Genomic DNA, 24,946 nt, shown 5'->3' with positions numbered 1-24,946 from the left:
GATATTCTGAGGAACTGAGCAAAAGACAATCAGAAAAAAAACCTATTTCCTATGACACAGTGTTCCAGCCCACACAGCTCAATTTGGACTCCTAAACCTATTGACCAGTTCACAGCAAAGGTTTTGCCAAGGCATGAAAAGCGGTCTGAGCAGAACCATCAAATCTTCAAGTTCTGCATTGACAACGGGAAGGGAAGCCAATGCATCAAGGCTCTATGAGCTTGAATTGTGACTGCAAAGAGGTGGCAAAAAGACGAGGAGCTAAAATGTTAAGATAATTACGTTAAGGAGAAGCAGCAGCTCGACCTGAATTAGGCACGAGACACAAAAATACAGTAGGTAATGATGTGGTCTTGCTGGGAAGGCATTAGTGGTAGGATACTCCCCCCTCTGTCTTGGAAGGGCATTAGTTCCCCAAATACACAAGTAACCACTCAGGACTGTCTGTGAACAACTCCACCAGAAAAGTCTGGAGTTGGTCTGACCGGTTTCCACATGACCTGATCTTCCAGACGACTCAGACAAACAGTGAGGTACAGTAGAATGTAACGTCTCCACTAAATTGCCCATTATTGAGACGCAGTATTTTCTGCATTCATTATAGAGGGTCATTGAGAGCAACTTTCACAGTGCTGCCTTTCATTTAGCCAAGTTTGGACTGAATCGGCTCCAGTTCAACTATTGAAGCACATATACTTTGGAGCCTGAGGGATTATAGGACGTTTTCAGGGATATATGTCTCAATATTCCATTTGGTGACATTGTGTTGTGTTCAGTGAAACCTTGAATATAGAAGGACACATTTGTTTGCAGGTTGACCTGCTGTGGTGTTGATAAAAACACATAGTGACTGAGATTTTGGGTTAACTTCAGAGTTCTGTCCTCAAAGTAAAGAGTGACATTCTTGACAGACGCAACCACACCGTCAAAACAATTTCGTAGTGCCTGTCATTCTCATGCCTATGCGTTGCCAGCCTTGGCTGAACTCTTGACAAGTTTTCTGCGCAACCACTGTAACTTACTCTTGTGGATAAAACCCATGCTGAGGAGCCCTCTAAAAGAGCAGCTGGCCGACAGCGACACCCCTTTAAATGAGCCCTTCTGAAAACCTCAGAAGCCATATCCTGCACCACAGCCGTGCCAGTGTTTCCTCTTTCCCAAGTGGCTCCCCTCACATTGAGGCTCTTTCATAAAGGTCCAAAAGGACAAACGGGTATCTATTATTGTTGGAAGGAGAGTGTCGACGGTCTTGCTTATCTGTTGAAATGAGGCGAGATCAGGTCGATTCCTTCTGTCTCGACAGTCCCTGATAGGCGGATGGTTCATGCTGGAAATACCAGCCTGTTATTTATTGTTTTTAAATCCTTTCCTGAGTCCACAGGAACGAAGGCTAAAACAAACTTTCCGCAGCAGCAATTTGAAAATAGACAGCAAACAGAGGAAAAAATGTTTTCATTGGAGCCTCTTACCTTGAGCAGAGACAAGTCCACAACTTCATCATCACAGTGGCTGCAGCCATTTTCGTAGTTCCAAGCATTGGGAACATAGTTGCCCAAGTAATTCAGATACATCTGTAAAGGAACGCATTCAGGGCCAAGTGAATTACTTTATGTTTCAGCAGGGGTCATTCAAAAATATATTTTAGTTGGAAAAGCCTTCCCTGGAAATACCACAGTTGCTGTTCATATTAACTGCATGAATGTTAAGACCAAAAGAGTTATAAATGTCTCCCCAACTGGGCTTTGGCAACTCAGGGCAATCAGTCTTTCTTTTAACCCAGTCCTCTTTTAGTGTCGACATTGTTTTCTCAACCTGCATTGTTCTATATCGAGTCTCCATTTGACTTCCACATTTTGCAGGAACAAATAATTTCCTGGGTGCTTTTGTCAAACATGTGTTAACCCTGCGATCATGTACTTATCACCACACAGAACCTGGCATGAAATCTAGAAAATAGTAATGGACTTAATGGCCAAATGAGGCCACTTTACTGAGTAGAAATCTCTGCTCAGACATGGATTTTGTGATCTACAATTTATAGCTTCTCTGCCAGCTGTTGAGGCCTGTGGGACAAATGACTCAATAGTTTGTGGGCTTGGTCCAATACCAAGGAAGACAAGGCACAGGCAACTGGCGGTGAGAAGGAATTTGTGCAAAATTAGGGGAAGGAAAAGACAGAGAGAACCACTCTATGGAGTGATAGTAGTATCATGGGGACATCCTGCTTTTCAGCTTACTGAGTCATTGGCACTAACATACAAGGATAAATTGCAAGTAGGGAGCACATGAACAGTATAATTACAGCCTTGCTTTGGCCAGATCTGTTCCTGAATAATGGTCTGATACTAATGGCTAGGGTAACTGGCAAGCATCCCCTGACAAGAATATGTGGGAATGAATGCATTTTAATGTATTCCTTTATGAAAAATTAAAAAACGAAGACATGTGCTAACACCTGGCAATACTTAAGGGCAGTTCAATAATTAAATCCCAAGCTGAAGCCCAAGGTGAGGATAATTCCCTTTAAAGTATCTGTGCTGTGCCATAGCAGAAGTAGAGTACATATATTTTGCATAATTTATTACTCACTTTGGTGTTTCCGTTGCCATGAACAACCACTGGCAGAGAATCGTACATGGTGTTTCTGACTCTTACTCGGCCTGTTCCAAACTTGAGAAGCACTTCATCTGCCAAAAAAAGGGGGGTAATACAAGAAATTTCAGGTCAGGTTATAAAAACTGTGCAGCCACATGGGTAAGAGCTGTGGTGGTTTAAAACATATGAATGGCCAGGCCTGCAAGTTCCCTGAAAATAACTCACAGAATGTGGCAGGGAATAAAAAAATAAAAAAATAAAGCTTCCTAAAGCAAAATTCAACATTTTTCTCAAGGTCACTGAGTTTGTGCCGATATAAAGAATAACTAGAAATTAAGTTATGGAAATTTTCTTTGATTTCTCACCAACGGCTCCGTTCAGATTTTGGAAAATCTGACATCTGTGGTCCAACGTCATGTTGAGAGACTGCTGCAAAAGTTAAACGCATGGATATTTGTTCAGTTGCTCAAGATAAGCTTCAGGGGAAAATGGAGACAAGAAAATACTTACTCTCTGTAATGGATCCAGGTATATTTTAGTGTAGAAGAGCTGGTCATCGTCATTGTCGTGGAGGTTCCACTGCGAAACTATTCTGTTGATGTATGGAGCGTAGCCTATTATACCTGAAAGTAAACAAACAGTGTGAAACGCACAGCTGCAAAGTATAGGGTCAAAGATTTCTACACGGTTATTCACAAGTGACAGACTGTTGCGACAATGACACTATATGTGCTGTGTCCATGGTCTAAAGACTTTATTCAACCACGCTTTTGTGCAAAAAGTGTGACGTTAGGCCTCAATTCTAAACACAAGGGAAATGACCAAGGATCTTTTCTTCCCACAGTATGTATATAAAAAGGAGCAGAATAATGGTTAGAGGAAAAGCTATAATCTAAATGTTGTGACCATCTCACAACTCGCTGAAAGCAGGCCTTTTGGTATTGTGTTTGCTTGTGTGTCTCACACACTCTTAAGTGTACATTCTCATGTCAGTCTTCACTCAAGTTTACCCCCCATGCCTCATCTTTCTCCTTTTGCTTCTGAAGAACACTGACCGCAGGGCCAGATTGCAGGGTTAGGCTGTGTTGCTGGTGTGCAAGATTTTATATCCCATCATTTGGAAAAAGCCTCAGACACTGTAAACAGGTCAATGGATAAACATGACATAATTCAACTGGCAGTAATGAGAAGAAGTTGAAAACAAATCATGATGCTATATGCAGACGATATCGTAATCCGAACATTGTGTTGACGCAATGTTAACATAAACTGAATGAGATGATTGCAAAGCTCATCAACTCAAATTGTATTCACAATACAACATCGACAACAAAGTCTTTTTGAAGTGAGGCATCGATCCTCCAATGAATGATATTAGCTCATTTTGAAATTTGATAGCATGACACAGCTATGTAAAGCAGAGTAGAGGCAACAAAAATCTGGAAAAGTCGTTCTAACAAAAGTCAACCGAAGGAGTTTTCAGCAATATTCAAGTTATATGACCCAAATGACTTTAACCTATGAACAGGCATGATTCACTAATGGGAGCTCAGGGACATTTCCAGAATTCATTGTCTCGCAATGCATTCTTTAGTTTATGTTGGATTCAAGGAGGATTCAGAAATGTAACCATCATCTTTGGGCCAAAGCTTGTCTGAAATAGACCGAGGTTAACTTCAAAACTTCTCTCTGGTCTGATAAATCAAAATATCCAATTCTTATTTCAAATTAAAGAGCAGACAAACCATATGGAATGTTATCAAGCTCTCACCTGCGATACTACAGGATTGCATCGGTGAACATGAAGTGGGAAAATGTATGTAAAGGTTTTACAGTTGCTCACGTCCAGATATGATCTCTTTTAGGGAGGGCCTGGCATTCTTTCTCAAGTCCACATACTGCATCCACCACAAGAGGATGGCTGCACAGCAGAAGAGACTGAGAGCTAAAATGGGCTGCCTGAAGTCCAGGCAGTTCACCAATGGAAAGAACACTTTGGCCTATCCAAGGACAAAAACTTGGGAAAACAAATACAGAGTAGTGTTGATGAGAGTTTAGCATCAGACAAGAATAGGACAGTTGATTTACAAATTCCCAAGACATTATCAAGCGTAAAGAAAGCCACATCATGGTAAACCTGGCCCTTCCCTTGTTCACATCTCAATTGTCTGAGATGTCGCGGTCTGAGCCATTATTCCATATGAAATGAGTGTGAATCATTTTCAACATCTAATATGTTGCCTATCTTTCATTGTTCGAGAAATACTTTTATATCCATTCTAAATCATTGCAGTATGTTTTCATTTTAACACATTCTCCCAACTTTTTTAGAGTTCAAGTTTCCAGGAACTGTGACACTGCTGGTAAGCACAGAACATTCTGTAAAAACGTCAGTGTTTTTGCTGTCAGCTCCGAGACTAACACAATATTCTCAAGGTTACAATAAACACAGCTTCCAGAATGAAACAACTGTGCCTGGTTTTTTTTTTTATGACTTGTGCGCACGGACGTCATTATTAGTTTGGTTACCGAGTGACCTTCCTGTTACTCCGCTTATATAAACACATGCAGCCACACACAAACTCCCACCCTGCTATCTTGATTTAATCGTTAAGACAGTGAGCTCTCTGTGACTCGGTAGTGTCCAGATGCTATGAAAAATTCCCACTGGTCGCTTGGGCGGTAGCGTTTGGAATACAAACACAGCCTGCAATTTTATACAAACTGTGGCACATTCACAGGCCCCGGGACAAATCCACATGTCATGTAGATGACAATGAAGGCTAAAAACAGTCTCTGATCAGTCTGAGACAGCTTGGCTCCAAGATGGGAGGTCAGACCAGGCTGATGACCACAAAGAGAGAAAGCAGTAATTCAATGTCTTGCAGAAATGACAGGATGCAGCTGGCCATGTCATCTGAATTATGTACTGTACTGGAGCAAACAACTTTCTTCCTACAAGATATATGCAGGCATTCAGAGCTTTTTCCTTTTGTTCAACACCTTTAAGTTGTTACATTCAAATGGAACATGGATATAGGGAAATGAGAATGGATTTCTTTTCTTCCACCTCCTGAACCCTGTGCACAGGAAATACCTCACAGGGCAAGTTTACAGGGAAAATATACTTCCATTTTACAGCAAGTGATAATAGTGAAGACCCAGTGGTTTTGGATTTTAAAACTAACACCAGTCTGCCGCCCTTCCGCGAAGCTTCTGTGCCACACTTTACGTTAATAAGACTGGAGCCTGCTGCAACTCGGACGGCTGATTTCAAACAAACCCTGCAAGTCTTCAGCCGTCAGCAGTTGACGGTGGAATGTTTGACCTCCTGGGTGCTCATCAGAGTGGGGTGGGTTCCAAAGAATTTGCAACTCAAGCACTACTCCACCTGAGCATTAAATTTCTTGGCAATAACCAAAAAAACTATACAATCTACATGGAGACAACTTGGGGTTAACATCGTTGCCCAAACACGTTTCAACATTTGGACGAATCTACTTCGCACAACTAAAATAAAGTAATCACATTTCATGTTATATGTGATAATTAATTTTTTATTTGTAATGTGTTTTTCAGTACAATGTGATCCTCATTGCTTTATAGCATTATGTAATTCTTCATTGCCGATGATATTTATTTATTTCCAGGCTATAAGTCACTTTTTTTTTGGGCTTGAAAATCGTATTATAAAGTAATTTATCCTGTATATCAAACTATACTGGTACATACCATCTGGGACCACTAGGTGACACTGTATGACAACAAAATACAGCTACAGCACAACAGAGAAATACTCCATTACTACTGTAATTGACAGTACGAGACTACAAGCTAAATGTTATCAGAAAGAAAAGTCAACGCAGCAGAGTATAACATACAAATTTGACTATATGCAGCAGAAAATGAAAATATAGCGGCGGAAAGATTTGTGATTGCCTGGGCAACCTGTGAGGGACTAGTGAAATGGTGCAATTATGTCTGGGCATGGCAAAACGTTTTTAAATGTGACTTGTAGTCCAGAGAATATAGAGTAAAGACCGGGTAAAAACAAGATAAACACAGACAGACATACTTACAATCACACCTATGTATAGTTACTAATGATGTTACTAATATAGTTACAACATATGTTTTTGGGCTGTGGGAGGGAACCACAGTAGCAAGAGCTAACAGGGGGGGAACATGCAAACTCCACTCAGGAAAGCCCCAAACCCAGACTCAAACTTTGTTCTGTCCATTAAAATGTGGTCATTTATCATCAAAGTAATAATGTGATGATTACTCTTGTGAAGCTTTTCACTTTACAGTGTGATCAAATTTTCTGTTGTGTCACAGTAATAGTTCGTATTATTCCCTACAATAAAAATATTACACTTCTCCTTCCAATTTTAGGATGTTGTTCTTGCATTTATAACATACAAAAACAACTTTTCTCATGAAGAGTGATTGACAATGATCCAGCACAGCCTCTGCTCTAGACATCTAGACGTGAGAATATCAGCAAGCATATTGTGAAGTTCTGGGTCTCACCTCCAGAGTTGAGGTAGCGCTTGCCGCTGCGCACTGAAGGGTACTTGTCGGCGAGTCTCTTGTCCGGCCATATCAGTCCTTCTGCTGCGAAAAGCACTTTGTGATTGACTTGTTGAAACTTCCTGAGAATCTCCTCTGGTCCTCCAGCAAAGATGAGATCAAAGCTAAGAGGGCAGAATGAGTATAAAATGCATCAGATTATCTTCTTTTTTTTTTTTTTTTTAATCATGCATGGTATGTCTTACAGCTGACTCGCAACCTCTGCTTCTACTTGCCTGAGACAGATATAAATCTGAACGTAAACATTGGTACATTCCTGACGGGTGATCGTTTGCATGTGCAAGCCTTGTGTGATGATGCGAGAAGGTGTTTTCTGAAGAGCTCTGTTTTGACAAACATCAACGGGCGAAGCACACACACCGGGTCGGGGTGGGTTTCTTTCTAACAGAACTTGGGCCAAACGTTAAGCAGCTTTATGAAGACATCATGATGATTTGTTTCCCCATGCTGGTTTTAGTAAAAGGGTATATATTTTAGGATGTGGTCATTTATAATATTACTTGTGTTTTTTGGTATTTTTATGAGACATATTATGACACCAAAAAGCTGACTCATTATGATGACACCATTTCCATGAAGTCATTCGGACAGGAGCGGCCTAATTTCGTTGGTCTGTCTGTGTAGTGTACCAGAAAAGGAAGTAGGGTGTATGGTTAGTGAGGAAGCCTGTACGCTCAGTCCACATCTGGCAGACACTTGTTCATACAAGTAGTCTCAGTACTTGGTTATCTCATTCATCATAGTCACTTCTCTCATATAAAATGCTCCGCCTGGCCAAAACATTCTTGACAATGTTTAGAAGGTTTGTTACGTAAAAGTAAATCTAAGGCCAGCATGAAAGTAGGACTAATTGCTCTGTTTTACATTTTGTTCATAAGTATACCTCTCTCCTCTCATCAAAGATGTTTGACTGTTGCTGTAATCAGAAAGATATAAGCCTAAAATCTATAGCGTGACTATAGAACGTGTATGTCAAAACCATATGTGCATACTAAATATATGCCCAGTGAATCTACTTCTCTGTACTTGTAACCCATTTATTTGAACGACCTTGAGGAGATCCATATCCATGACTGAGCCGGATGTTCAGACATTGAGGGCGTGTTCGCGTTTGTGGCACACTCGGTTTGATTGAGATCTACTGCAACTGCTTGGTTATGCCCGAAGCACACACCAAAGAAATCCAAAACAACTTGAGGCAGGGTGTGACGGCTGTAAGGTCTAGACCCCTGTTGCATGGAGAAACCATTGAAGGCCCCCTCTTCCCAATAAATCATTTGAAGCATATATATAATTTTAAGCTCATAAAAACAGAAAGGGTGGTTATATCCACACACAGTAAAAAAGAACTTTAAAAAAAGGTCCTCATCCTGACTTTCCTGTGGATCAATGGAAGCGTTAAAAACAAAACACGTTCTGTACTTTGATTTACTTCTACCAAAATGACTCTTCTCTGCAGAAATGTACAGATCTGCTGCTAAAAGTTTATATATATTATACGTATACAATACATTTTGTTCATAAGTAAATGAAGAAGGTTCATTTTACTGTTAAATAAAACAGCGTGTTAGGTTTTTGGAAGCCTTCATGTTCATCTGGAAACTTTTTTTTCTCTCTCTATTGTTGTTATAGCTGTTTACATTTGCTGCGATGTAAATGCCAAAGCAGTTTTGTTCTTTGCTTTGATTTAGATTACAGTTTCCACCACAAGTATCAGTGCAGCCAGTCAAATGTATGTTGCAAGTATGTATGGCATATGATTATACATAATGTAATGCATAGTGTAATGTATTTTTATACTGCGTATTAGTGCACTGTAGAGATTCCACGACTAACAGCATGGCTCTCACCCAAGTCACACCCACTAAACAGGACCAAACGCATTTCAAAGTGATGCGAGGCAATGAGAGAAAACCTGTCATTCATCTGTCTCTTAGAGAAGTGCAATCCCACCTTCTCTTTAATTTCATCCTCGCATTTCAAGGGTGTGGCGTTTAGGAGTGAGAAAACCTGTCTGACAAGTCGCATTTCCCATTGAGAAGCTCAAACGTGGTAACTAGATGTGACTAATGTCTGCCAAAAATGCACCGATGCATGGCGAACTCGCTGCGAATGCTCTGGCTCTGAATGCCATTGTGGGTCTCTGAAGCTTTTGAATTTCTTAGAAATCCACTTTTTCCATTGTCGACAGATTTAAGCAGCAACACTGTGAATTTTTCAGTTTAATGTCTAAACTCATGTTTTGACCAAATGTATAGCTGTGACTGTATCAGATGCAGTCAAAACACTCAAGGTGGTCCTGCAGGTTTATGAATGTGAAAATACATTTCGATGACTTGTAATCGTCTGAATTGCCAAGGGAGTGTATTGCACACAATCATTTCCTCTGAAAGGAGAAAAAATTACATTCCAATTACCTGCTTCAGGGGTGTGTCGACTTTACATAGTAATTATGGCTACATTATTCATATGACATGGTACAGTACATATCATCATCTTCAGTTCTATTTAGGGGAATATGGCTCTCAAAGCTCTTATTATTCTCAACCACTCACATTACCGCTTTGAAAGTTTCCATTGGGCTTGAAAACTCATAATTCACCTACCTGCATGTTAGAATTACTCCACTCGTATATTTGGCGATGCTCTGTAATAATGCCTTTGCATGAATGAACAGAGGGTGTTTTAGCTCTACATAAATATGCAGAAACACCTCTCACTCAGGAGATACGGCTTTCAAAGCAATCATTACAGTGTGTGATTGGGAAAATTTGTCAGAATTTCTAATTCATAGCTTTGCACTGCAATTAAAGGTGTTTTTGCATCCCTCTCTCGGTGTGGAAATTGAAGCCGAATGGGATCAAAGCGATGTTTAGGTAGAAGCTATTAGAATGTCTTCGAGAAAAGCAACAAACATGAATCCGCCACAGGAAAAAAAGACTGATCAATCAAATAGCAAACTATAAATATGATCTTTTGTTCTTCATACTTGTTTGTATTTCGAACCACGATGTCTCTTGGGAATTCGCACCGATAGAAGGGATTCATTCATTTGGCATTTCAGACATATTTTGAGACAAAGAAAAAGTATGGTATGCTGGTATGGTGGAAATGACACATAGATGTGGTGGGTGTCCACGTACCTATCCACGGTGAGAATAACAAGATCCTCCTGGTCAGCCAGCGCCTCCATGGCCTCCTTCAGTAGTTTGACTTTTTGGCCTCCACCAATAGAGCGTCCCACATCTCCACCTTTCCACGCCTCTCCCATCCCCAACACCTTAGGCACAACACATTTTGGAGAGATTGTAAAGCCCACAAAGCAGGACCTCTCCAAAAATATCCGTCCTCACAAGTTTTTCATTCATTCCTCATGCAAACCTTTCAGACTCCTGCCAGAGGAGTGAATATAATCTATCTTTAAATGTGCCAGAATGTCATTAAAGAAGACTCAGTGAGATGGTTCAGTCCAATGATGTTAGCAAAATCATAGTTGAAGTAGTTTTAAAATACAGTGCCCTTTTTTTTTTTTTTTTCTTAAATCATCTCCTTTGTGAGAATACTGGCCATCGAATTTAAAATTTTCACACCATCTCACGATTTGGAAATGTGACTGTGAATGAAAGTAAGACCGGTCCGTGAAGCAAGATGTAAACAACCGTGTGAGCCCGAGAACTGAAGGAACGTTATTATCCACATGGACTAAGTTACCTGCGGCTCCGCGGTAACGCTTCAGTAGCATTCAAACTGCAGATTCCTTTTTCTTCTTTGTTCACTACAATCAACTTTTAGAGATATCTGTGTGACGACGGAAGCGCATTGACTATGGAGTAACAATATCCACAAACAGAGGAACAGGCGTTTTGACAACAATAAGTATGCTTGGCAGGAGTTAAACACAAGACTCTTCTTGGGGACGGGGCGAAAAAAGAAAGTGGTTTTCCAATGTCTGTGTTGAGAATACAAAACACAAACTCCTGCTGCGAGATTACACAGAGAAGCACAGGGGCACACACACACACACACACAAACACACACACACATACCGGGAACAAACTGAGCTTCGGAAAAGAAAGTTGAACCACGGAGGGGATTTCTGGGCCCGCACAGAGGAGTATCCCTCGAAGATGGATGTTTTTGCAGCTTGCTGCACTTCATTGTTTCCTTTAACAGGCCTCATCAATCCTGGGAGGTGTGCGTTTAAAGCATTTCACTGCCGTGTGTGTTGGTGCGTGCAATCTCATCAGCTGAAATGAACTGCACATTTGTAGATTTGCGGTGGAGGAGGGTCTCACCTTCACAGTGTAGTTGAAATAGTCTGCAGACTGCATGAAGCGGAGGAAGCCATCTGTTTTCTCGGTTGCCACAGTTAAGACGAGCAGTTTCTCTGAAAGAAATAATAAAATAAGGAGGGTTGAATTTTTCCGCGACTTAGGTCATTGTGTATTTTTTGCCCACCTAATTATAGGGATGTGGGGATATACCCTCGCACATGAATACTGAGACTCTTTAAGGTGCAAAAATGTTGGGTTTCATTCAAAGGACAGCCACAGAAATGTGAATGTTTTTCTAAGCTTAAATATAAGTATTGAGATTCTCCTTTTCGATGAACCATGTTGTAAACCTCAAACCTATATAAACATGCTGGTAGCTGTCTGGGTGAGCAGGCTAAAGCGTCATCTGAAATTAGGAACGACTGCTGTAGGTTTAACTTGATGCAAAAGCAGATGCAAAATTTCAAAGACCGATTCAATCTTTTCTTACTTTGTGGTATAGACGAACGGCCACAAACCGCTAGGACATTTCCGGTGACCATGAGTGCCGAAATCTGAGGTTTGAGGAAGGGTTAACCAAATACAAATTTACACCATAGTCTCGTATAAAACTAAAAAGAGGAAGTTTAAAATCGCTCGGCTAGTTTTCACTTGTTTTGTTGTGTCTTTCTAAAACCCTGTGCTGGTGGCTTTAATGAGAGCCGTTCCATCTGTTATTGTGGGTCCAGGAAGGAAGTGTGCTGCTTATCCAGTTCTTATCCCATCAGACACTGCGTGAAGGGCGAGCACCGATTCATCCCGAGGTGCTGCTTCAAACTGCGAAATGTTGCTCTGTGCTACCACGTAGAAAGGCAAACAAAAAGTTATTGACACGTATAATGTAGTTTTATTGGACTACTTTTAACACCGAGTCTGCTTTTGATGTTTTCAGAGCCAATCTGCTCTCTGTTTAATATATCACACTGTGTTTCACTAAAACCTTGTAAATTATTTATTGGACATTGGCAGGAATTGAGAGTCTGGAAGACGACATATCACAGTTATATAAAGGCTTTGAGAAGTCCCTATTCAAAAGTGCGCCCCAGCCTATAACAAACTCAAAGGGATAGCATTATTTGGGGCATCAGGAACTTGCAATCAGCTGGACTTTTATTGATCTTTTTATTTTGTTGACCGCATAGAAAACCTCAAAATCCACATTAAAAAGTCAAACCATTTATGAAAAAATAAAAAAAAAAGTTTAAAGAAGAATACATTACATTTCCATGTGGTACAACCTCCCCCAGGCCCGTAAGCCAAATAAAACCGATAATGGCTGCCGGGGGAGGAAAACAGCTCGACTGAAAAAGTAAAGCACTTGAATCAAAAATTCAAACAGCACACCAGAAAGTTTGTGGCTGGACATAAGCTCGATGATTTGTCCAGCTTGCGATGTATTTCAGTCCTATTTCAAGTCTGATTGAGTGAACTATACAAAGCCTGCGGATATACCAAAGCCTAGTTACTACTCTAAAGCAGTATCAGTCACGATCCTCCATCTCTTTCCTGTCAGTGTGACTTACCCATTCTCTCATCTTTGTCTAGCCTGTGGCCCTGTCATCGCTCTAATAGCCTTTCCAGCACTCGTCTGACACAAAAGTTCTGCTACAGTTTGGAAATAGTTCCCCGTCTGTCTTTGAACACTATAAAGTGACACAGGGAAAAACTAGGCAAATTTAGATGAATAAAAGTCTCACATTAAAAACTTCACGGAGGGAAGGACACATTTTTTCATGGCCACAGGTGCCCAGCCAGCCTTGTTCTTGGCTTACAGGCAGAAGATGTTGGATCACATTACCGCCAGGGGATGATGTTTTCCTCATCTGGCAAACACATTTTCCTTACTGCTCTATAAAACAGGTGATTTTAATAGTTACAGGAGAGGTTTACTTGTTTGCTATTACCCTACATCAGAATTATTACAAAGGCAAAGTTGAAATGGAGGGCATGCAGACCAAAAGCTTCAGGGAAAATGTGTGAACTCAAACTAGTGTTTAAAGGGATATAGCTGCACACATATAGCAAGTCCCTCTAAACCCAGTCATGAAGTCTGACACCTGAATACACGTGAAACAAAAGAAAACGATGACTGGTAAGAAAGAGTTTTACTGCAAGAAAGGTGGAGGTGGAGTTTTCCCACGCAATGTTCAGAGTGTAGCCGAAACACGTGTTTATCATTCACTATTGTAGTGAATTTTTTTCTTTGTCGGCATAAAATGTGAATACACTGACAGAGCCCGCAGAGAGCCACGTATCGGGAGCTCTGAACATTATGTCAGGAAGAAATACACTGACAACCAACAACATTTACCCTTTGCGCTGACCTTATGGGAGCGAACACTTTACGCTCGTCATTAACAGCATGCCACATGAGTGCATCCAAACAAGCTCACTCCCAGTTAAGTTGCAGCCTGGGGATGCAAAATACATTTGATTTAAAATAGATGCCATTTAACAACGTTATTTCTGACATTACAAGTAATACTGAAGCACTGAAGTTTTGTTGTTTGTTTCTTTGTTCCATAAACAATCACAGATGGAAAATAAATTCCTTTAGATTTACAGTTGCTTCATGTGAACTATGAGTGGAAACCTGGGTTGGATATCCTGATGCCGCCTCCAAATACAACACACTGTACCAAGAGATGAATTATGATCTGCTCTTCCAGTGCCAAGCCCAAAATTATTCATCTACTCTTTATACCATTTTAAAGTACCAGTTTGTGAAACGACTTTCACCCACAGTGCTCATGCAGCTAAATTTGCTGTATTACTTCAGAATATGGAGAAGGATGACTGTCGGCATAGAGGGATAATCTGCAGCCACTTATTATTGAAAGATATATGAATTCCATATGAAGTGAACAACCTGCAATTACTTTTGTCTGAGACTTTTTACATCTGCGATTTCAAGATATTACCCGAAAGGACATGCATATTACATATTTTTCTGGTCCTGAGTCAGACATAATAATTGCAAGGCAGTCATGTGAGTCTTCCTCTTTTGTTTGACACCCGCGTCCCGCACAGTCTCCCAAGTTGAATTTAAGTTGAAAGCCGCCTGCAAGGGACAGCAACGTAAAGAACGGCTAACATGTAGAGACAGGCCACACGATGGAAGAAGAATGATTGGAAGTGATTACTTTCTTTGCTCACAGCTCTGAGGTTGCTGGTTCAAACCTACAATGCAATCGCTGAATGAATTTGCACATTCTCCCACCGTGAGTCTTGTCCAGGTACTCTCTGCTACAATCAAAAAGCTTGCTTAAATGCACCATAAATTGGCCGTAGAAGTGAGTGTATAGGTGTGTGTGATGTCTACCTCTCTGTTTTAGCGCTGTAATTAAGTATCCAGGCCATCATTGGCCTCTTCCCTGATCACTTATAGCTGGATAATGTTAGTGTTGAAGATCAATGGGTGGCCAAATGTGTATTTAAAAATGATATCATGTCAAGGGTTTGGTACAACTTGGCATGTTGGTGTTTCTTCCACACATCAGCATATTCCCCTTTTTCCCACAAGCATATGTGTCTCTGTCTGTGAAGTTATACATAATGAAGTGTGGGCTCCTCTTTCACGATACAGTGCCTTTGGCATACCGGCTTACCTTCAATCAAAATGAATAAAATACCATTCCTCATGAAAACGAAACCATTTCTATAGCTTAGGTGAATTAGTCAGTGACTTGTGTAATCTTAAAGAGACTATTCTCACTTCCTTTCTGATTACTTGCAGCCAATCAATCAAACATCAGCATTTTTTGTGTGTGCAACAATCAGCCCTTGCATTCTGCAGTTATAATGTCTTGGTGAAAGTAAACTCCCTCGTGTGAAGTAAAGTGCTAATAGAGGACCTTTGTTCATTATTAGAAAAGGAACACAAAACTTTATAAGGACATAGTTTACCACAAACTTTAAAAGTAAGCGCCAGATAACTGGTTTTACTGAACACCATTATCATATTGATGATGAAGCATAGCTGAGGGAAATATGGCAGCACTCAGAAAAGAGAGGTTTTATACAGCTGTGATTTTCGAGGATGAGTGTCTGGTGAGGGTAAACACAGCGGCTCCCCTTGTCGTTGCTGTATGAACAGTCCACAGGCGGAGAGGAATGTGGTCCGTACAGCGCCGCTGAAACCCCTCCAAGAAAGGCATTGACACCAAGTAGTCTTCCTTCACACTCTTCCACTGTACCACATGGGGCTTGGCCGTCTCGGTAAACTTTCACACTTTAGTGAGCGAATGTTCTGACTCATAGGCAAGGGCAAAGCTTAAGTAAGCATTTCTTGCAGAAAGGAAAGAAGTATCATGGGAAAATGCCCCGGCCTTGAGCATAAGGATAACACAATACTCTCCAATGAGACAATCCAGGCCAGTGCATAAAACCCCGATTCTATTCTGGTCATCCGAGTAAATAAAGACTTTTTCCACTTTTTGCCTTCAGGCCCTCCAAAATTGTAGGTTGAGAAAAGTGCCAGTCATTGAGTTAATAATCTAAAATACTTTGCCTGAGCTTGACTTCACTTTCAGAAAAGAATAAAGAGCTGAAAGATGAAAAGGACTTTCTTCTATCCTCATTAGTTTTCATGTTAACATTCATTTAATGACTATAAATGGCAAATCTTTTGGCCGTTTAAGCTTAACAGTAACAATAGCAGTAATTACCTTGGATGAGTATCTAAATGATGCAATGCAGCAACTTCCTGCGATAACTTCAAATTAAAATCCTTTATTTCAAACTAAAAGCAAATGCAGCATTCCTATGAGTCAGATGATTGACACACCAACCATCCGAAAAAAAAGCTGAAACGTTTTGGGTTCTTTCCTGTCATCAGAAATAATGAAAGGAAACAACAGTTTTGGGGTAAATATAGGTTAGAGATTGAGTTTAACAGACACCAGGCTTTTATTTTTCATGGATGAGATGACGGTGCCAAAACAGTAATTTAACAGCCACTACTCTTCCTTGTTTACTAAAATTCACACACAAAAAAACAGTAAATTTTTCTGGGAGTTGCCTTTAAACTGTAATAATGCAGAACGATGCAGGGCCAAATTACAGCAAAAGAAATCTGAATGAAAAGCCCACATTGTTTTGCTGAGCAATGCAGGAGTGGCTGAGGCAGGTTTTCTGCCAAGTGTCCATGGTCTTAACAAGACACGCTGAAAAAATACAAACCCAACAACGATAGCCTGGCACTGCAAGGTATGTGGTACAGATGTGGTAGAAATAAGGGAGAGAGAATCAGGTAGGCAAAATAGTCAATGGCCTAATTATCAACTTAGCAAAGGGAGGGAGAAGAGTCAAAAAGACACTCAGGAGCTTATCTCTGCCTCCCACCACCTGCATGACATTCCTCGGTGTCATTCTGGTCGATGTTTTCGGAGGACGAGTTGCTCCTTTGTGCTGAAGAAGTTGCTAGAACTGGCACTACTTACACTTTAATACTTCAATACTTGAATGTATTGTTTCCTCTATAAATGGTAAGAATTACATTCAATCAGTACAGCTGTTAGGATATGTGGTTTAAAATGGGAAGAGGAAAATGAATAATTCACCGTCAGAAATAACATGTGGTCTCTTAATCCTTTCACATTATTAAAATATAGGGATCATGGTACACATTCTCTCATGGAAGGAGCTCTCAATGTACTTGGCTGAGTTTAATATGTGGAAACAAGAAGAGGACATTAAATGAGAACTCAGTCCAAGCTTATTTTCTCATCTCTTGCCTGCTGGGTAATGAAGTGGGGATTGCTGGTCTCCTAAGGTTAAAGAAATGATTCCAAACAGTTGCTCCACCAAATGTTCTGTTGGAAAGTTGTTGGGGGAAGGGGTCGCAGATGCTGTGTGATGAGTAAAATATTCCAGAGATCGTTATGGCAACAAAGACACAGATCTCCATCTCCAAAATGGGACAAAACATCTTATCAACATATTGTTTTACTGTGCATATTATTCACTTTATACACCATGAGACTACATGTGCATGCAAAGTGATTCATTTTCTATTTTTAGAAAATGTATCTCTTTTACCGTTTATGCATCGCTGCCATCCCTTCATCTCTCAGCTTTCAACTAAACGTAGAAGCACACTACCCAACCTACAGTCACTTTCCGAAGGTTTCCCAGCTTTAGAAAGCATTTGAATGTTAATGTGACCACAAGTTTCTGTGAAATCTGAAAATCTGAAGCCCCGAGACATACAGACGTTCCTTCTAACCTAAAGTACCAAATACCTTTAGGGCTACATAGGTGAAAAAACCATTTGTTAGTGTTTAGCCTCAGAAACTGTATTTAAAGAGGTGATTGCGCAAGGGACTAATCAAACTCGATTGCGCACAGACGCGGACCCTCGCTGCAGTTAAAATAAGCTTGCGATGTTTCAGAGTCCCCTTAATTGATAAAACACATCACTACCATAATACTGCCATGTACGGCACCCACACAGAACGGCTGTGTTTTCAATTACACATGTCAAACCACAGGCACTCCAGCCTTAGGATGTGGCGTGATGTCACCCGACAGGAAACGAATCCTTACTCTCGGCACACGTCATTGTGAATGAAGAATATAGTTCATTTACTTCAGCCTACTGAGAGCAGCTCGACTATAGAAAGCAATAATCTCTCATTTAGCTCTTGCCGTGCAGCTCTTACAATCAGGACAGTCATTTCCCCACAGTCTGGTTTCACTTTGGTGCTTTAAATCTTTCATTGCTGAGAGAAACACAGTTCAATTCCACATAATTTACAGAGAGGTTAATCATTTATATCTATAAAGTGAACTAACTTCTCCTATCTATTTTTACACTGAATTACTGCAAGAACGTAGCAGAACACAACTTTATAATATTAACTATTACATTTTTGGTAATGCTTTCTACAACTGGGACAAAAGCCTGGCATCTCAGTAATAGACCACATGCTGTTCAAACTTGAAACGATTCGTGTTCTTGTACCTGCAACGTGAAGCTTTGAGCTTCTCCCATCTGCATGTTCTGCTCTGCTATAAACAGAACAAAAGCTGTATTTCTGAATTTGTGCTATCTTAATTGCTTTTTTGTTCAGCTACGAAGTTAAAAACTGTCCGTTGTTAACTTTTAAGTGTGATGATCTTACTTCCTCTAGGTGTTTCTCTTTCCCAGCCGTAACATCATCAATATGTTTATATATGCCAATTACTGATTAAAGGCAGATTTGTAAGTTTCATGCTTTTTGACAAGTACAATCTGTTCAGCTGTATCAACAGAACATCCCGCCAAAATAGATCGTGGAACGGATCAACAGCTGCTCAAATCCCTTGTTCAGACAGACACCATTTAAACTCATTAGGTGACATAATGGAAAACATGTCCCTACAAAGAATGCCCTGACAGCATTACCGAAATGTCGTCTGCTTTTGGTACTCGTCAAGAGGAGGCCATCGCATCGTAGGGATCTCAATGCCCTGCTTCGTAATTAGAAAAGAAAAGAAAAAAAACACCCCAGGAACAGTGAAGAGAGAAGGGAAAATAAATAGTTGATATGTAAACAACACAACACATAATGGCTGGAGAAGAAGCAAAGAAGCTCCTTGTGGCGATATAGTGACAACGCTCTCAGGCATGATTGCAGCTTCAGCCTGCCAAGAGGCTTTGTTAGTTTGTTAGACTGGAATTACAGGCAGTGGAAAGCACTATTATAAAGCATGGCCATGGGCAACCTTAGGTGGGGTTTCCTTTTCTCCTCTATAAAACTCTGTTTGTTGACACATCAGTGATGTCTGGGAACAGTCTAATCTGGAAACACCCGTGCATGGGGCAGTGATTCGACCCTCCAGATCCTAAGTGATGACATTTATCATGGCCTGGCACAAACATTAACAGACAAAATATGTTTGTGTAACTGTAAATTAAAGTTATTTTGACGTAAATCCCTTCAGTATCTCTCTGTAAAATGTTGCTCATATAAAAATGAAAAGGTGGATCCATGTTAAATCATACAGTTTTATCATTCCTAATGGTTTCTTCATGGAAATGCATCATATCTCACCCAGAAGTTGGGCTAAGGACACTGTGGGGGCAAGGCTGTTTTCGATAAAATGCATGACTGACTTTAATCACTGACTGATTTTTGGAGATGGGACCATACTGCCAACTGAAAATAATCATGTAAATTAACTCCAAAAGCAGCTTTTTATGCGCTTCAGCAAACACTTCCTCCTTGAGTTGGATGAAATAAAGAGATGCATGCACTCTCTTGGACTCACAACACAAGACCTGCATGTTAAAGCCCAAACTCTGCGAGGAGTTCACACAGCCGGTCAGGAATAAGTGAAAGGGCTCCTTTCAGACGGCTGGACAGTGGGGGTCTGCCCAGCCCAATTTTTGTAACTTTCCAAACCTGACAAGCCAACAGCCTCCCTGTTCACAGTGACCAGCCAGGTGCACTCTGGTGAGGAACAGGGAGAGGACTGCATTCCTGCCCCTGGCCCTTTTCACGGCCAAATCACGCTGCTCGCATCTCGGCTACAACCAGTGCAATTGTGCTTTCAGAGAAGAGTTGGGGGAGAGGTGTCAGAATATAAAGGAAGTCTGAGCCGCTGAAAAACCTACCGCCCATCATTTGGCTCCTCTACTTCACATGTATACACTCTAAAAGCATTAACACTTTGTTCTTTTTGACCGAGAGGTTGATGACTGTTTATCTTGTTCTTAGGAAATGTACTCAAAACCTTTCAATAGTAACAAATGCTCTTCATGATCTGAAAGTTTTCAAACTATTCCATTTTCCTCAATCTGATACTGTTGCACTCTTAACAAAAAACATTTGGACCATGTCCGATCATAGGAATATTTCTTCAAAGCCTGTTCTTTTTGTTCCATTTGACCTGCAGGATGATTATATTTGATCCCATTCCAAAGAAACATATCTGGGATATTGTCCAGCCAGCAAATCCCCCATGACAGTCCTAACAATCTCTATGTTCTCTTGAATACGTATCCTTCCTACTTTCTCTGGAAATGATGATGAGTACTGTGTCACTAAGAAGGCGTTGCAAAGAAACCCACTCATCAAGCGTCTTTCTATCACTATTATCAACTTTCATGAAACGTGTGATTGTGAAGGTCTGCTATTACAATGCCAGACTCAGAATTGGCTCGGAGCTGCAGGATAGGAATGTTTCATTTCTAATATTTGTTTACTGCAAATAAATAGTGCGTATAACTCGATTAGAGTTACAATAAAAGCAGAGGACCTTCTGCAGTGCACTAATAAACTTTGGCCTGTTATGTTTAATTGCCTCGTGGCATGAGTGTGACATTTTGGGTTTGTCTAGTTGGCCTGTGCTTCAAAAAAGTAGTAAAGTGTAATATGGTCGACTCCTCATGGAGTTGTACAGCAGAGACAATTACCGGTTTCTTATTTACTGAATCAAAACATATTTAGTTAGAGGAAGACTTTATAGAGACATTTCATAGACCAAAAGAGTCATTTGAAGCTTAAACGCCACTATAGTTGCCTGAATATTTTACTACTTTTCTTTAAGCTATACCCACAGTTCCCACTTTCACTCTATAAAACCTCATTAAATTCTTAGGTAAAATAAGGACAGCTCGAATAAACAAAACACTCATTCTGTAACGTCATCACAAAGCCTGAATAAAATACAAAGTTATGGCGATTTCTATCTGGGTTACATTTTAAACAATGTCAGTGCAAGTTGTGTCTTAGTGAGCTGGTGTTAATTCCAAGGCGCTGAAAGGTCTTCACAAGCAAACACTTATAAACCTTGTAAAACGAAATGTGGCAACTGTGTGGAAGGCATCCACTGAGTCTGGACCAAATGACAAAACAAAGTCTCTCGAGAGTGAAGACAGCTGCCATGAACGCTCCCAGTACCGCCGGCCCTCAGAAAACGACACGATCTGTAGAGGTGTATTTAAAAGAAAAGGCTCGGTTTTCATGACACCAGCAGTAGCATTGAGAAAAAAATTTAACTAAACACATGTAGCTACTTATCCTGTTGTCAGTACGTTTTACAAGGTGCCCTGCGCCTGTGGAAAGAGTTCGGAGATGATTTTCGGGTAATTTGGAGCAATTTAACGTCAGCAACATGTTAATAGGAGAAGCATTCTCAAACAAGTCTATAAAATTGTAGCACATAGGGTTTGCTTTAGGGAGCGTTAACCTATGTACATTTAGTGGGTTATGTGTTGTCTCAACCGCTAAGCAGGGTGTGCTCAGCTGAAATTTGGGAACCTTAAATTATGGCAACTTTACAAGTGCTTCTCTGTGTCTCCCAATCACACAATTGTGTGCTTTTAAATCAAATGGATCTATTTTGCTCTTTTTAAGGTTTGATTATCAATGTCGTGTCAAGTCTATTCAATGTACATAAACTTCACATATATTTCAGCAATTAAAGTATTTTTTCCTGTTAATCACATCCACTCTTTACCTACACTTACACACCAATGGTGATGGCTAGTATAGAGGCTTAACCTCTGTCGGGGACAATCTTGCCCAAAAGACACAAAGACATGAAGAGGGCCAGATGCAAGCTCAAACTACTAACCTCTACAATGGCCCACAATGTAATAATTTGGGGTCCTGATTATTCTAATTTGTTATTGTTGTATATTAACTATTTAGTTCTGGCAAAACATGACTAGAACAAAAGTTCTACATCGATAAACAACAATGTTTGTGGGTGTAAAGGTGGTAAGAGAACAGCTTAAGGCCTTTAAACTACTGCAGACCAACACTGTATGTACTGTTTACTTTTGATTAACAAAGGACAGAATGGGATGAATGCCGAGGAAAAACTTTTCCAGGGCATCAACGAAGTATCATATGGTAAGATTAGATCACACAGAAAGACACTTCCAAATAGCCTTGGAGCGTACAAATACACAATGGAGCGGGCCACCCCACCCTGATCCCCCCCACCCACCTCGAAATTGCCATTGTACACCAAGGGAAAGTAAGTGAAAGCTTCACAAGAGTCGCCTCCACATGGTGAGCTACTTCTCGCTACTGGAACTTTACAGCCTGGCATCTGCTGGCGCTGTGCGCAGCCAAACAACATCAAATAAAAAAAAGAAAAGAGGAAAAAAAAAAAAAAAAACAAGCAGGATTGTGAGAAACCGCAGACAGTTATTCTAGTGCCAGTCAGCAACGCTGTTATTTCACGCATCGACATTTGTCGCGCTTGACGCAGGAAGCCGCGGGCGCGCAACCTGCGCTCCTCGCGTACAGTAAACACGACGCGCAAATTACTGCTCCAAAAACGCGTCATTTATCATTGGCGCAACCGGCTTGACAGCTTGTGGTTGCGCGTCTCGGCAGCTCGATCACACACGAAGACGCAATAAAAGAAATGGGACGTGGCTCCGGGCTGTATAATAGTGATATTTGCGTGGATGTGTGTGTTTGTCCGAAGACAATAAGAGGAGAGTGGGGGGAAAAAAGTTTGGCTTACTTACCTGTGGGTATGGGCGCAGGAGCTTGAGGGGCATCAGCAGAGTAGACGGAGTTTGCAAACTTGATCCAGCATGAAAACACCAAACAAAACTTGAAGTACTCCATCGCTGGTATACAACGTGTTCCTCTGTTTAATGATCTGAGTGACCAACGGGGTTTAATAACTCCCAGCCCCGCGGTGGTGGTCAAGATCAGCCCCGGAGATGTGGGCCTGCGGGCTCTCGCGATAATAAAATGATAACCGGGAGAAATAGCGTCACTGTTCAATGGTCAAGTCGTGCCGAAAAACTCCCGTTCCCTCAGATTGGAGCTGTATAAGTAAGGATGATTGGGTGAAATTAGAGATCAGCAGGCGGGGTTCCTTAATTGCAGCCGGAGTGTTTAATGCGTTAATCCCGTGGCGAGAGGCAGCGGAGGAGGGAGGATAACGGTATTTATTCACCCCTGACACAGGGACGTCCTGCGTCAGTGTGAGGAGGCACAGCTGTATTTGAACCCCCACCCACCCACCATTTGTGAAGCCCTCCTCTCGTCCCCTCCCCCTGGACACCCTGCGCCTGGCTGCCTCCCTCCTTTCCTATGCACCCTACTTTTACCTAAAAGTACAGTTTGGGAAACTTTTCTCTCCTTAGGTTTCATTTTATTCTGTATTTTCCCTTTTCTCTTTACAGTCCACACAAACTTCCTATCACTTGTTCCTGTTAAAATTGCACTAAATGGGATTATAAAGTGGAAAAATGTCTCCCTGCCACAGAGTGAAATACTCTCTGGAAACACGTTGAAATGATAAACACGTTTGTGCAAATGAAACTGGGAGCAGAATGACCCTTTTCATGCTGTATGTTGTTTGTTTATATTTGTGTGCACTTGGCGACCGAATTATTATAGATTTATTCACGAGAATACCGTGGAAAAATTCTGTTCTGTGTGGTGTGTATGTGCAAGAGAGAGAGAGTGAGAGGGATTTCAGAAAGTGAATCCTGTGTAAAATTGAGACTATAGTCAAACAACTGGCTTGTGAGCCAAAACCAGCCCATAAAAGGGGTCGAATACAGCCCCTGTGTTGACACTGAAAGACCGACTTTGTCCGTTGGAAATCAAACTGTTGCATTAAGAGTAGAGGTATGAATTCAACACTGAGACCCAGAACTGAACACCAATTTGCAACATTGCTCAGTAATGGAGCAGTAAAAGCAAACTACTTAAACCTCAATGCCAGTGGAAAAGTATTTGCATCATAGTAATACCATGAGGGTGACTTTGTGAGAACGTGCCTGGTAAAGGCAGATTGCACATATATCTACTCAGCAAAATACTTAAAATAAAGTCAAAAGTACATGTGGTATGTGTAGGTTATGTGGGTGTTATTTTACAGGGCTTGTCCAATTGAGATCAAGTGAGTCTGTATGTGCCTTCTCAATGAAAATGAGTTTGACACCCCTGCTCTTGACTCATTACATGTACACCAACATGTTTCAATAATTTCTTGACTTCAATTAGTAGTTACAGCCTCCAGCTTGAAATAACACAATATGTCAGGTCAAGTTTGAGTAAATGACAATTGATGTTACATGTGTTGGATAAATCTCTTGATCATTTTAATACAAACTACTGGAATCACAAAGAGGAATGCTGATTTGACACTTGTTCAGAAGATAATGTCGACGAACGGGCTTTACCAGAGAAGAACATCAATGAAAGATTTTTCGAGTGCTTTATCGATGCATATTTAGTTGAATGTTGACTGTCAGGGCAAACTGAGGTAGAAACATCTGCAAAAGTACGATTACAGCCATGGAAGGATTGTCAAGCAAAGCAGAAACTTGGATGTATATAGGAAGGAGAGTATTGACGCTGGAGTCAGTATTCAAGAGCGATAAACTCAAAGACCTGGCGGGCTTTTCAGTCAACCTGAGTCAACATTAAAAGCAGCTTCAATATGTTAATGAAAGCACAATTGTTTGAATGCTTGAT

General features: G+C 40.8%; 1 protein-coding gene across 2 annotated transcripts in view; it reads right to left on the bottom strand.

Moving 5' to 3' along the window:
- Window positions 1-23,444, bottom strand: part of plod2 (procollagen-lysine, 2-oxoglutarate 5-dioxygenase 2) — a 33,595-nt gene extending 10,151 nt beyond the window's left edge. For both annotated transcript variants that reach the window (XM_080489488.1, XM_080489489.1), the window contains exons 1-8: window positions 22,975-23,444; window positions 11,484-11,575; window positions 10,332-10,468; window positions 7,129-7,292; window positions 3,106-3,218; window positions 2,961-3,024; window positions 2,590-2,687; window positions 1,470-1,571 (exon numbers count right to left, since the gene is read on the bottom strand). In XM_080489488.1, coding sequence (XP_080345614.1) covers window positions 1,470-1,571; window positions 2,590-2,687; window positions 2,961-3,024; window positions 3,106-3,218; window positions 7,129-7,292; window positions 10,332-10,468; window positions 11,484-11,575; window positions 22,975-23,077 — 873 coding nt within the window. In that variant the 5' untranslated portion in view covers window positions 23,078-23,444. The remainder of the gene's footprint in view (window positions 1-1,469; window positions 1,572-2,589; window positions 2,688-2,960; window positions 3,025-3,105; window positions 3,219-7,128; window positions 7,293-10,331; window positions 10,469-11,483; window positions 11,576-22,974) is intronic.
- Between the last annotated feature and the right edge of the window lie 1,502 nt (window positions 23,445-24,946).

This window comes from Lipophrys pholis (assembly GCF_963383615.2).
Source record: "Lipophrys pholis genome assembly, chromosome: 20".
Classification (NCBI taxonomy): Eukaryota; Metazoa; Chordata; class Actinopteri; order Blenniiformes; family Blenniidae; genus Lipophrys; species Lipophrys pholis.
Note: the sequence above shows the minus strand (reverse complement) of the source record. Positions and strands in the feature narration are given on the sequence as shown.